Here is a 14,711-nt window from a genome sequence, read left to right on the forward strand (position 1 = left end):
TCTGAAACAACAGAGCTATTTTACTACATACAGATATTTCTTGAGGAGTAAATAAACATTAGGAGCACTTACTGAAAACAACATTAGCATACAATAAGCATACAGCCTTGATTAGTTGCAAGTTTTACCCTGAAGTAATGGACCACTGCAGTCCTCCCATTCGCACCTGCTTTTACAGATGCATTTCAAGCTCGTTAATTATCATCGGATATCTTTAGGTACATGTAACACTCAATATGTCTTTTACACAGATCAAACAGATACCCACACAACATATCACAGAGCTTCAATTTCATTCTCTGCAAGCCTTTTTGAACATGGTGAATCACAGCTTATTCATCATTAAAATGGGACACCTGCTGATCACTCACGTGGCTTGTCTGGGTAAAAGGGGACGGCAGGAGATTACTAAGGTTTCAGCTTTCAAGCTATGATTTGGCTAATTTTTTTTTTCACTTGATTTGGTAGGACTACTTTTTGCCCAAACCAAGTCAGTGGCCTTAGGGATTCAGGTTTGATGTTTTTAACATGACAGCTTGTGACTGGGAGCTTTAGGTAACCGATATAAAATGTCACCGCAAGTGCACTTTTTGTCTATGAGACCTGGGAGGGTCTGAGCAACCTATTAATTTACTGCCAACAAAAAAATTGAAATAGTTAATGTAGTCCATACATTTTAAAACGCTGAAATAAAGTGTTTCAAATGGTAAATACACTGCAATAAGTTCACACTAAAGAGTTGAGATGACTGATTTCCTGATGTTCAAAGTAAGGGTGTGATATCCAATATTTTACACTTGGTACATGCAGTTTTTGTTTTAATCCAAGTTGGGACTTTTTGGAGGCAGAGCAGCATCCAGCTACAGACTGCTTCTAAAAGCAACAATGGCTACAGACATACTGCATGTTATAGGAAGCGAGACAAAAATAAGAAATGATTTCTAGATTTGATAACCAATGCTAAGGTGAACGTCACCAAGTTATGACTGGCAGGATATTGGCACATTATAAATGTCCATATACATTACTGACTTTCGCTTAACATTAAACAGCCTCCAATCCTGAGACTTACCCCCCCTCCTGTTCAATATCTGACATACATTCTGCGAACTTCTAAACTGCACCAAGAAGTAAATGGCAGCTCAAGTGTAAAAATAGGCACCATGCGAAAAAAATTCTCAGGTTTCGAGGACATTCACCCTTCACAAATTTGACAAGGAGGAAATCTCAGCAACAAGGTCCATCGATAAGTACAAATTTGGACACTAATGTAGCCTGATCGTGGTATGGTCACTTAGTCATGCAGGAGGAAGGGACACACCTCCCCCCCCAAAAAATGAGTCCAACTTCGCCCAAATTATAGCTCATGTCCATGACTCTTCATCTTGAAGTACCAATTTTTGGATTAACTAAGTCAGAAAAGTTCTGAAGAACATGTTGTTACACATAGAAACCAGAACAAAAGCAAAAAAAGCGAAAGATGGAGGGATATACCGGTAAATGACTTTTGAAAATACCACAGAAGAGCCAGTAATAAACACTAATTAATTACCAACAAATACAATCCTTGCTCTCACAAGAATATAACCTTTTACAGTGCAGCAAATATGTACAAAGTCCTTTTTTACAATGCGAAGGTATTTTCATGAAACGGCAGAAATATTGGTGCAAAGGTTCCAGATTGTCTGCACGTCATTATCTATTTGCCATATGGGCTGGCTGGTCCTCATTATCTGTTAATTGAAAGTCCCTGTTTACAACATATTCCAAGTCCAGATGCAACCAAAGATTTGAAAAGGGCGATATAGTTGTCCCTGCCTGGCAGGTTGGTTGATGACAAACTGAAACCCTACCTGGTACTGTAGACCCAGGAAAGTAGCGACCCATAGCAAAAATAGGCCACAGTGACATGTCCACCATCTTGGAAATATTCCGTATCAGCAAGAACAAACAAATAAGTTGATAACCAAGTGAGGGCCTTGCACTGCTGTACCAGACGCTGTAGCTTGTCCTGGTACTGGATTAACTTGCAGAAACCAACTAATAACTCCAGCTAGTTTTCTGTTGTGGTACATTAAGTCATCAATGCTGGGATACGTCACCATCATCCCTCACTGAACAAAATGGCTGTTTCTGAAGAATGTGGCAGTGCCAAATGATTAAGTGCCAACATTTCAGTACAAGCCAAGCTAGTCACATGTCTTCAACCAATCGGGAGGAGGTGAGGGCAGAAAGTGTGTGAGAGGGGGAGGGGGAGAAAGGAGACAGGGGAGAGTGAGGTGACTCACCTGTCTTTGACACCAGAGGCAGGTCTCAGCAGTACCTGCGCCAACCCTAAGGGCAGGCTGCTCACTCATTGTTTCTCAGCTGAAAAACACCAAATGGTCTGATCAGATTTCAATCATGATTCCAACATACTGATCTAATCATGCGCAAGGCCATCATGAAAGAAACATAACATTGGGGGGTGGCAGGGCCCTAGTAGAAAGACTGGGCAGGATGAAAGGGGGGGTGAAAAGTTCATTTGATGACTGATAACGTGGCAGGATATTACAGGGGGACAGGTCCTTTGAGGTGTACCCAACACAGCCACGTGTCTAATGTTAAATTTCACAAGCTGCTGTGACTCCTGTCCCCTTCTCAACAGGCCAGCTTGTTGAAGGGTGACATCCTAAATGACAGCAGGAAATCAGTTGTCTGCTTCATGTCGCCATAGGAATAGCCAATCACATGCGCCCTCCCCTATGTCTTCTTACAATCAAGCTGTTGAGTTATGCTATAAGCTTCTTACCCTGAACTACCCACTTTATGGGCTAACACTAATGGTTAACATCCTACATTCAACTGGCAGAATTAAAGAAGAACTACTCCTGTGATTTCCCAGTCGGGTCCTGTAACAAACAGCTATGGGCATAAGTTGATGTGGTTGTGTTTCCACTAGTTAACTGAAATTGATACATTATCCCTAACCGCCAAGCATATTGTTTGGCTTACAGTACTCAGTACTACAAAATACTAGGTAGTAGCCTGAGCCTGACGGACCTAGTGCTACAAATTACTACTTCTGGCTAGGTTCCTTCCATGGTTACTTGTACAGAGAACAATAAAGCCATGCATTCATAGAGCCATAGCACTGTATGGTACATTGTCTTTTCTATTGTATCTTATGGCTTCAGAGAACAATAAAGTCATCTCCTCTTACAAGCGACAGGACTGAATACTACATTTTACTACAACTAGTAATTCGTAGTACTATGTAGGGTTAGGGTTAAAAGAGTTTTGTGAAGCGCAGTGATACATGATCAGTGATGTTATCACTCACAGATGCCTACATGGAGTGGCTGCCCCAGCATAAACCCAGCGATTGTCAGATGGAAAAAGCACTTCACGTGACTTTAAAAAAATGACTGGTGACATTGGAATAAAGATGCGAAAGCAGAAAGACACATACACAGGAAAAAAAATCTGAAATCTCTCTGAAATTTTTGATCTCGAACTTTCCATTGACTGCATGTTGTCAAAGTTCTGTCAATGGAGAAGACATTGACTCCTGGCACTCCCATGTCCTTCACACCATTTTCGGTAATAGGAACCAACATTGTTGCTGATGTGAGAGACAAACACGGACTGGTTCCCTTTTTGGTTGTGCACATGCAAATATGATTTTTACATAAAACAAACCATATACCACACTATAATCAAAGCGCTAGCGTGTCATGTGTATCCACACATGGTGCACTATCACTTGGAGGTTTGCGTGTCCTTAAAAGAGAACTCGAAAACATTTGAGTTTGATCAACCATGGATCAACTTTTCCTTTTCAAAGAATAATCTACTGAATTATGCTCACGGAATTCCATTGAACTGAAGCACATTTTGGTACCTTTTTTAGCATGGCTTTGACTTGAAAATACAAGCCATGCTTGAAAATTTTGCCTGTGTTTTTTAAAAACTGGTCGTACTATCACAGCCTGCACAGCTCATTAGTTAATACACTGATCTATCTTATCCATACAATTTGTTAACCCTAACTGCCCAAAACTTGCCATACTCCAACAGCAGGTTTTGTGAGGTTTTGGCAGGTTTGGTACCGTACCTGAGGAACTTGTTGAATTTTGTGAGACTTGGGATGAAAGGCCCAGGGAGATGGTGTTGGATTCTGTGTGAGTTGGGACACACAGGGTTCATTGTGTGCAGTGTCTGGCTTGCTGTACCAATTGTTGGACTATGCTTGATTTTGTCAGGTTTGGTACTGTTCAGTGCAAGTCATCCTATACTGCATAGACCCATCCATACCATATCACTCAAACTCCAACGGGCTCATTCTGTTGGAGTTTATCAGGTTTGGTACACTAACCTGCATGTACAAGTACATAGACAACTACATGAACCTGTTGGATTTTGTGAGGTTCAGTATGCTTTCTAGTGCAGGAGCCTAGGGGGTTAGGGTTAAAAAGGGTGGTGACAGCCAGACAGTGCTGTATGGAGAAAATTAGAATGAGGAGCCACTGACTCTTGGGGAAAGAAGTTCAGACACCAGGTCGATTTTTGTACATGCTGTACAAAATTAACAAGTTACATGTACAAAATCTGACAAAATACACAAAGACATTATTCTGTCAATTATCCACAGGACAAACAGGCTTTGGATTTCCTGCTTGTTGAATAAATAAAAAATCACAACCAATTATATGAAGAAAAAAAAAGCTGAAAGAAAAGACAAGGCATGTTTGTTCTTGATGCTTTGCGTGTTTTGAGTATTTCATACCTAGGACTGGACCGGACCCATATCACCATAGGCATACACACTCTCTATACAGCGTGCGATCGACCACAAACCAGTCGATTCGGATATCTAGTACCTGTATGAACTCGTATGTACCTACATATACATGCAAGCTACATTGCAGCTAACATCAGCTCATGCTGTGTACGTAGTAAGCTAAAGACCAAAAAAAGTGCAATCATAGAGACACGTTGCTTGATGCACTAGAAGAAAACTGGGCGGCGATTGTTCGTGAAATATGACGGACAAGGTGGGTGACTTACAGGCAGAAATCAAGGTCACCTTTGGTGATAAGAATTAAACATTTGGCAGCATGTCATCAGTTTTACCTGTGCAAATGTGACTGTTTTGGTCGCACTGTACAGCCCTACTGCCAGACTATTTGGGGTTCCATGCCCAAATTTCATTTTCTTAATTGAGGCTTCAAATATTTAGATATATCGTAAATCACAAATTTTAAAATTTTAATTTTTCAAAGTTTTATTTCAGTGCTTTCATTGTTATTCTCAGGTGCCAAAAAAAGTTTGCTTTCAATTCAATATGGCCAACTTGTCGATAAGACCAATCGCGATACTTCAGGGAAATCCTCTGAAGGAATTAAACACTAAAAATTATCGGGGAAATCTTCTTCTTTGATAAAGCTAAGTTATTAAATGCAAGTCTTAAAATCAGGAAGTTTAAACACAAGCAGCGTAAGCACCTATTTGTCATCCAATCAGAAAGTAAATAAAATTGTCTCTGTTGTAAGTCAATGTAGTCAGTAGATATATTAGAAGTCGCTGCATTCATTTCTTTCTGAAACAGTGTTCTGATCAACTTCTAATCTACTGCAATCCTTTGCAAAGGCTACATTCCACGTAATACATTTAGAAGCAGCACTTGCCTTTAATATGAAATACCAAAATGTTGCCAATTTTCCCCCCTTCTCCCAAGTCACACATCTGCTAAGTATCTCACCGGAAGGTCTGTTTGATTTGAGCTTCATTCGGGACTCCAGTGAGTCCTAGGACCCTTCATACCTGCCACTTCCAATTTCACTTGACAGATCTTTTGACAGCACTCTCTTGGAGACCTTTAAATATGACTTGCGCATTAATACTGCTGATGTAGCAAGATTTTCACATAAAAAGGAGGCGACAGGGGCAATGGGGGATAAAGTATAATCAATCAGATAGGTAGGTAAAATAGCTAAGATTGATTACGATATGGATGACTAAGGTCATTCACATGTCAGTGAAGTACACCGATTCAATTTAACTTCTACGTTCCCTGAAAAGATTTACAGACATCTCTTGACACATGACTAACAGCTGTGAATTTTCTCATTGTGAATGTGGCCTTGAACATGTGAAGTACTAAAATCCTGACATGATCCTGGAATCTGATTGAATATGATCCACTATTTATATTTCTCCAATCCTGAGCTTTCTTCAGAAAGACTTAGATCATTATAACACTTGTACATCTGGGATCCAACTCAGCAACCAGCGCATGACTTTGGTTAGAGGAATCGTGTAGCTGCATGTACTCTCAAGCGTACATAAGGAATAGAGAAGTCGTTGCATGGATATGTATAAGCTCATCATTCCCTGAACCCCACTCATTCATGTCAATATTCTTACTCCAGTGCATGACCACGTCCTGGTTCTTCACATGGAACAGTAAAACAAGTGCAGATTACTCACTACCAGGCTAATACCAGGCTAACATGTCCATCACTGCATGAATGTAAACAGACAATATCAAAATGTCCATGACCTGTATCAGCAAACTTGCAGTGCCAACAGAAGGGTTTCGCTTCATGTTTCTGTTTCTCTGACCGAGTGAGACATAGGTACTTGCAACACAGCATAACTGAAGACACGTATAGTGGGTAGCAGCTTGGATGGATATCAAGGACTACACTGCTGTTATTACCAGCAAGCTCTCACAGAGAATGTGAAATCTTCAATCTTATCTATAACAGGTACTCACAAAGGATGCACTAATTAACAAAGGGAACCTTTACACAGAAATCCATGTCAGCTTCGGTGCTAGTATGAACAGAGCCATGGAAAAATACAGGTTGTACCTTGTTTCTAGCACAGCACCTGTAAAAACAGACAGACAGGCTTGTGACATGCATGAAGGCAGTACTTACGCTTAGATCCAAAGTTGCCAAATGAGGAAGAAGTTGTAGGTGTTGAGAAAAGACCAGTTGTCCCAGCATTGGAGGTGCTACTGAACAGTGTGCCTGCAGCACTGGAGGTATTGGATCCAAATCCCATGCCTGCAATGGGCCAACATTGGAACATTACAGTACTAAGAGAAAAAAAATCTCAGGCTTTCACTCTCTTCACTTAATGCTATTAAATAACTTAAGAGAATTTGGAATTAACTAACACAAAAGAGAATTTGGGAAGAATTCCATATACGAAGTTCACTGTAATATCGCGTAATTACTACAAAAGTATCCTTACTTTGATCGCTGAATGAAGACGATTCCAATGGGCATTGAAGAGCTGAACATCATAGAACAGAAATGTGGAGTTTTGGGCACACTTTTGGAGCTACACATAGACCAGGTTTACATCGACAGGCGGCCATCTTTGCTTCTGAAGAACATGGCGAATGCGCACGACGTGTGCGCATGAACCGAATCATATCCGGAAAGAACCATTATGTATTGGGGTTCGGCTGCCACAAGCATTGAGGTAATTTTATGCATGAATCCGCAACACGAGGAGTGCAGAGGGCCGTCATCTGTCTGGATGGATCTACACAGTTCACGAAATGCTGCGCAATGTGCCCTACTGTACATGTACATGTACAATTTTTACTTGGGGGAAAATAGTGCGTGTTTTGCGACAATTTTAAAGTTGGACAATTTCTTTAGAAGGAAAAAAGGGGCCCAATTTCTTTTACAGACAGTTTGTAAGTTGGACAATTTGTTTAGAAGGAAAAAAGGGACAAATTTCTTTTAGAGAGTGCTTGTCAGTTGGAGGAGTTTTTTTCTATATTTATACAGAGGGAAGGGGAAAAGGGAGCTGAAACCTGTCTTTAGATTATTGTGTGGCTATCTGCGCTCTAAAATGTGAGGGGAGGCTTGTACAGGAGAAGAACATCCTTAAGGATTTGATTGAAGTGGTCTACTCCTGCATGTCGGCAGCGCCACATGTATTCGGCCAGGTAGAACCCAAACTGGTCGCTTCCACTGTGTGGATAGTCACCTCTCTCACCAATTGCGCGTAAGACTCCAATTCTCGCTCATAGTGCATGTATTGCTAATGGATGAAGCAAGACTCCACCTAGCCTGAGTTCTTATACAGCATTGGAACGAAATTCCTTCTTTCGTACGGCCGACTGCATTTCTACTTGTTCTTTCTCTTTTGGTTTACATAATACGACAGAGATAACTCACGTCATACAGTCAATTGTGCTCAGACATGTACCTTACCTAGTTGATTTCCTTTGGCACAACCTACTTATATTAACAACGGATAGCCACATTTATTTATATTCAAATATTCTAATTTATACAAATATTCGTGAATAATTACATATTCAGTTTCATAAATATTTAATTTTTTTAAATATTCATCTTGACCTCATCGTGACCTCTCCTTAATTCAACCGTAACTTTATATGGAACATATCGAGTTCTTCCGGCAACAAGCGCTCGTGTGGCGTGGTCAGTTAGACTGCTGTATTTCTATACCTAACAGTTCTCTTCATTGCAGGTTCGCTTCCCCTTTACCACACAATTTGGATTAAATGTATTAAATGTGTATACTAACTGTAATAATCCTTGTACTAATGACAGGAAAACTGTGGAGAAATAAAAGGACGGGATAGTGAAGGAAAAGGAAACGGTAGAGGATATAGTAGGGGAAAAAAAGAACAGCAAAAGGACTCACTTTTTTGCCGTTTTATTGCGTGGGGCCCCTTCTTTTTAAACCTGTCCCCCTAAGTTACTGAACCCCCTTTCACATCTCTATCCCCCAAAAATAAATGTCGCCCCTTTTTAAATCTGTCCTGGAGCAAAAATTTCTCCTAAAAAGTGAACTTCGTATATGGAATTCTTTCCGAGAATTTTGATGAAGTAGGTACACTTATCTTAATCTTGCTTTAATGAATGGTACTCACAAATTTGGTCCATTGGAAAACATGGCATTGCAAGAAAATGTGTGAATTCTCCTTACCTGAGGAAGATGTTTGTCCAAAGGTGCTTCCTGTGTTGCCAAACAGGCCCCCAGAAGTCCCAGTTCCAAAGAGACTGCCTGCAGGAGTCTGGGCACCAAACGTAGCTGGAGTACCAAATCCTGTTGTGCCTTGGGCCTTACTGCCAAAAGCATTGGTACCTATGTTCAGCAATCATACCAGAAACATTATCTAATGGTGGCACCATGCCTGGGGATGTGGAAATGCGGATTGTAGGAAATATGGAACTTCATGTAAGCACACTAAGACAACCAAAAGTAAGTGCAAAATATGCAAGAATTTTATGTGATAGTGTACTGATTAGTGACCTCTCACCTGCAATGATTCCTGTGATTATTTGGAAAATAATGCTGAAAAAGTCACTTTTATACAGCATATAAACTTGTATACTGTACATTTGCTTTTCAACGTGACTTTATGGTGTGATGCGGGCAAACAAAATTGAAACTGATGTGAATTCACTCAATTACCTTGTTTTTAAAAAAAATGAACATTAAACACTAGTCTGTTAATGAAACAATAGACACAACTGCCCTGAACAGTGGCATTGGAGAAAGTCATGTCCATCAGTATTATGTGATGGGCATGCTAAGTGTAACTCGTAATGTCTTCAACAGGGACAGAAACGTAATCAAAGACGCACTACCAAGAACCAAGAATGTTACAGTTTCTAAAATGGTTAAAATACCGTTTCTCTTACGATAATTATCAAAAGAACTAGCCTTAAATTAAGCGGAGTACAAGCACACAAGATAAACTGCAGTCTCTGCAAAGGTTCAAGTAAATGCTGCAATAATAGTGACTATTACTGATCAGTTAATCAACCAACAATCAACCAAAGTATAAGTCTATGTCACAGAGATTCCACAAAGAGGAAAAGCTGAACAGTCTGCAATATCAATGGGGTTACGGGCCCACCCAGCAAGCTGCATTTCAATTTTGGATGGTCTTCAGAATGACGTGCTTGCAAGAATTTAAGCAGTGAATGGGTTTTAAGCACTACCCTCCCAAAAAGCATTTCAAGATCAAGTGGACAATCTGCAGCTACAAAAAGACTGAAAAAAATGAAACAAACAAACATTGTTCCAAATCATACTTGGTTTAAAGAGAGTATTCCATGTGAAGTTTTTCCTCAGGGCGTGCTGTTATTTTGATGTGTTAAGTGACACAGTTTTTAAAAATTACCATGCATACTGGCTCAACATGTTCTGATTTGCAAATGTTGCGTATCTCAATGAATGGGTGCAACAGGTTTGTTGATAAGATTTATCCAGTGCTCCAAGCATGTGACCCTGACTTTCATAGATATTAATCCCTGAATGAAAATTGGGTCCAAATACATGTATGTTGTCAGAGGATAGCACACCTGGAAACTTGAATCTTTGAATGAAGTTAGGAGACTCAAAAATATGGCATACATGTAAGTTGTCAAAATACACAACTTTTGACAGAGCAAAATGTAGATCTTGGTCGTTTCATATCCCTCCCCTCCAAAAAAAAAGAGAAATGCACGAAAGAAATAAGTATTTGTAGTCCACTTTACCTTGAAATGCTCCCTTGAAGGGACATGATGGCATAATGATGGAAAATCATGATATCTAGACAATATTTAATCCAAAGCATGGACTTACGCTGGCCAAATGGAGTAGCAGTGGGTGAAGCAAAACTACCTGCCAATGATATATCACATGACATCTCCTCATTGCTAGATTTCCCTTAATAATGTACATTAACAATGAAAACAGCTTCATCTAGATAATATTGTGTTACTCTCTGTTATTAGCTACGTTTGCAAAGGCTGAAAATTCATTGAAATACGTAATATAAACAATCAATGATATTCGGGACTTTCAAGGGGGGGTCGAATTTGTATTTCCTTACTTTTCGGCAAAGTTTAGTTTACCTGTCCCAAATGTAGAAGTTCCAAACGGTGTTTTGTTTGCACCAAACATGATCAATGCTGACAACGATACTTGTACTTGGTCACATAGATGTCATCAGCTTGGATGATGTCTGTGAGTTAGATCTGGAAGATAAACACAATAACGCATTATCATTAAGTGGCATGTACAAAAATACACCACAATGCTAACAATTAGAAATACATTACGATAAAATGTCAAAGCATCTTTTTACTCTGATGTTTCCATAAATCCAAATTAACACAAAACAATTGACCTTCCCAAGCAACAAGTCCTTGTGGCCATGCAAATACCAAGGATCTACATGTACATCTAGCTTGTAAGTTTCACTGAAATGCCAAGTTTGCAGCCTTTCTATTCACTGCAAACCTCCACAATTCAAACAGCTAACTTCTAGGATTTTGTACCCAAGCAATATGTGGCTCTCCTTATTTATGTAAATGTCAACATGTTTGATGTGAAATAAAACTTTTAAGAGATGTATCAAATCCAGGTTTTTAAGGAGTTACAAACTTGTCTTCTTGGTTTATTTCTAATACCTTTAAATTCTAACGTTGATTCTAGTCTACCGTTGAAATTACTACAGTCAGCATGTGTACCACATCAGTGCTGACTGAGAGCGCAAGAATAATATATGCTGAGTTTAGAGTTTCCTTTTGTTTTGTCTTAGAGTGTTCTGCGTTGGAAATGACGGCAGAAATGAATAAGTACTCCAGTGCCCTGTTCTAATGCACAGCCCTGAACGTTAGGGGTTATTGGGCCTGTGTTCAGAAGAAATGGGACTGATTAAGGCCCATGGATTTGTATCTGAATCCTTTTATCAAGAGTTGTGTGCCCACATAACACTCACTCTTTTAGGCAATTTAATAATTTATTGGTTCATTGTTGACTGTAAGCTTTTTAAAAAGTGCGACAAATTTACAGCCAAAAATACACCTTGTCTATAGATATTTCACACAAGCTTCCAAAGGCAGATGCATAATTGTTTTTGCATACACAGGTTACAGTTGCCAGTCCCAAATAGTACTGATGGGAGAGCCCTCAGAATCATTCATGTCACTGGCATTGTCAGTTTTGTGGAATTGGTTGGTTGCTCTCCGGCAATGGTCAATTTTGCATGAAATCCCCAACTTCACTTCCCTTTTTTTGAAGCAATCTTCCACAATCGTCATATCAGGAATTAGAAAAAAAGACAATTGGCTGATGGCAGAATTATTGACAAATTGTGCACTAAGACGTGTAAGACGGACATAATGCCCAAAAATCAAGCCATCACATAAATAGACCAAGACCGCCCATCACATATACTCTAAGAATAAATTTAAGCTCCCTACCTGCTGTTGCTTTGATTTTGTATTTGGTAATGGTAGATGTGTTTAAAAAAACAGATGTTAATAAAATAATGAATACTGCAGCATTCTCCAGTTAGGATGGCTAATTTCCATAATATCTACTCCTCACTCGGACCGGCCAGCCGACCCCAGTAAGCTCGGTGGTCGAGTGGTTAAGACGTCTGCACTAGTAAGCAGGAGGTCGTGGGTTCGAGTCCCATCCGAGTAAGCTTGTGACTTTTTTCGCAAGCTCTCGGACAAGCTCTGAGCATACAGTGTCTAATATATACGTTGGGTAAGGGCAAAACCCGTTATATACAAGTGTAAATTAACATCTCCCCAACGCAAAAAAAATACATCTTGAAAATCTACTCCTCACTAAAGCCTGGCCATGTTGGCCTAACATCACTGCAATGAATTTAGGGTTCAGGTGTTTGGTTAGGCCTGGTTCATCCTTCATGTCTTTCCCCTAGCCTAAGTCAACATGGTCAAGTTCAACTTTAGTTGGGTCAGGTGCTGGTCAGTAATCAGGTCCTACTAACTGTCACAATCGCTGTGGTATGCCCATGTACTACAGTAGGTTAGTGCCGTACTTGGTAGATCATGTAGATCAAGTTGAGGTTTAGGCCTGGCACTGAACAATGGAAACAGAAAACATGAACGATATTGAAGTTGAAGCGTCAAGTTTCTGTAGGGAGTCCGGCACTTTTCAGGTTTTTGTGTTTGACCCCCACAAATTTAGTACTATTGAGAGGGAATTTCAAAAGAAATTGAATGGTATAAAATTCAGCTCAATAGCTGTAAGTATAGTGAAGTTATAAATTTTTTTGTTATTGAAATTAGGTGTGATTAGTCCGTCACTTTTTGGGGGGTGGACACAAGTTTTCTTTTCATCAATGTATTTGAACCACATGGAGTCTTCTTCCTCATCGGTTCCACTTCCAGACATACCAGAGTTAGACAAAGATATGTAGTTAAGTCACAGAGGAAGTGTTAAGTAAACAGCATCTTTTTTATGGAGAACTTTATCAATAATAAACACAGGATACATGTATAGTAAAAGTAACATGTGTACAGTAACAGGATAGTTGAGTTAAGCTTGAAATTTTTAGTGATGTGTGAAAGATCACAGAAGAATAGTTTTGATGTGATTTTTTTATTCATCAATAAATAGCTACAAAAATAGAGGACCAAGTCTGTCAGGTGTCATTTTAAGTCTGTTCGTGTTTGATAGGGTCTTTTGATAACATTTGATTGAAACAACACGTGTGGTTTATGCGTTTGTTATTTGCATCTTGTTCGGAACCAGTTTGGCATCGACTTTTTACCAAAAAACAGCTTCCTTTTCTTCCTGAAATTCTGAGCTTTGAAATAAACACCATTTCATATATGTTTCATCAACTCCTTATACATGTTTGGGGGATTTTTAACAGAAAAATGCAGATTTTTTTTACCTTTCTGTAGTCTTCACAAACCAAAACAAGGCTTGCTTGACGGTGCTTTAGTCAAATGCCTTGAGTCATACATCAAATGAAAGAGTAATGTAAGCTCTACAAGATGATGACATCATCATTCCAAACGCGGTTTAGAATTAGACGAGACTATGTCACAAGACAACAAAGATGGCCGCACACAGTTTTTGACGCAGTGTAACTGTAACTTTCTTACATCACTTTCATCACACTTTACACCCAAAACTCGACACAAACAGACATACTAAATGGCACTAACACAAATTTCGGTTGGCGTGCCTTTCGGTTCTTTTATAGCACAACTGCTTTTTAAAATATAGAATTTGATGCCCAAAAAGGGCAGAAATCATTGATTGAAAACAAACACTTTTAGTTTTACACGCTTCCAGATATACATGTACATGTAAATTGTAGAGGTGCCGTTTCGCTGGACTGCTGGAGACGTAGACACTCGTTGTTCTGAAATTTCGTGACCATTCCGGAGAGAATTTATACGGGCGGAAATTCATTTGTTCCGAAAGGATCTTCTTCTTACAAAAACAAAGGATATAGTTACCTATGGAGTCATTCAAGTGGTCAAATTGGAGTTCACACCGCATCAATCCCGCTTAAACCAGTCTGCCATCTTTACGCACGCTTTTTATTGAAAAAGATCGTTTGCTCATGCGCGTTGAACTATGGCAGCGAAAGCTCACCAGACGGCAATTGCATGTTGCATTTGGCACTTCCGTCTTGGGTTCCACGTTTCCTGGACGAGTCGTAGGGCTTACCACGCCGACTGATGAAACTCACCCCGCCAAGTTTAATAATGTGTGACAGACTCATCGGTCAGCAAATCATGCACAGAAGCATCAACTTTCATATCTAACCAAAGTTTCACATAATGAGATGAAACGTTCATCATTAAGCAGAATCAACAACAAATGTGTGTATTATCTGTGTTACTGATACTTAGTCCAAACCTGTACCCTTTCTTGAGATAAATCGAGTCCCCCTCCAT

General features: G+C 39.6%; 1 protein-coding gene across 8 annotated transcripts in view; it reads right to left on the reverse strand.

Moving 5' to 3' along the window:
- nup98 (nucleoporin 98 and 96 precursor) overlaps positions 1-14,381 on the reverse strand; it is a 39,653-nt gene extending 25,272 nt beyond the window's left edge. Inside the window, exons 1-6 of one of the 8 annotated variants that reach the window (XM_087133035.1) lie at positions 14,113-14,229; positions 13,694-13,752; positions 10,890-11,012; positions 10,618-10,656; positions 8,968-9,126; positions 6,927-7,055 (exon numbers count right to left, since the gene is read on the reverse strand). In XM_087133035.1, the coding sequence (XP_086989161.1) occupies positions 6,927-7,055; positions 8,968-9,126; positions 10,618-10,656; positions 10,890-10,938 (376 nt within the window). In that variant the 5' untranslated portion in view covers positions 10,939-11,012; positions 13,694-13,752; positions 14,113-14,229. Of the gene's footprint in view, positions 1-1,853; positions 2,013-6,926; positions 7,056-8,967; positions 9,127-10,617; positions 10,657-10,889; positions 11,013-13,693; positions 14,082-14,112; positions 14,238-14,267 lie in introns of those variants that run through there. The other 7 variants (XM_022252797.2, XM_087133038.1, XM_087133040.1 and 4 more) reach the window with 7 other exon arrangements.
- Positions 14,382-14,711: the final 330 nt, after the last annotated feature.

The sequence above is a fragment of the Acanthaster planci genome, linkage group LG02 (assembly GCF_054643075.1).
Source record: "Acanthaster planci isolate LZ-2023a linkage group LG02, COTS_SCS, whole genome shotgun sequence".
NCBI classification, from domain to species: domain Eukaryota; kingdom Metazoa; phylum Echinodermata; class Asteroidea; order Valvatida; family Acanthasteridae; genus Acanthaster; species Acanthaster planci.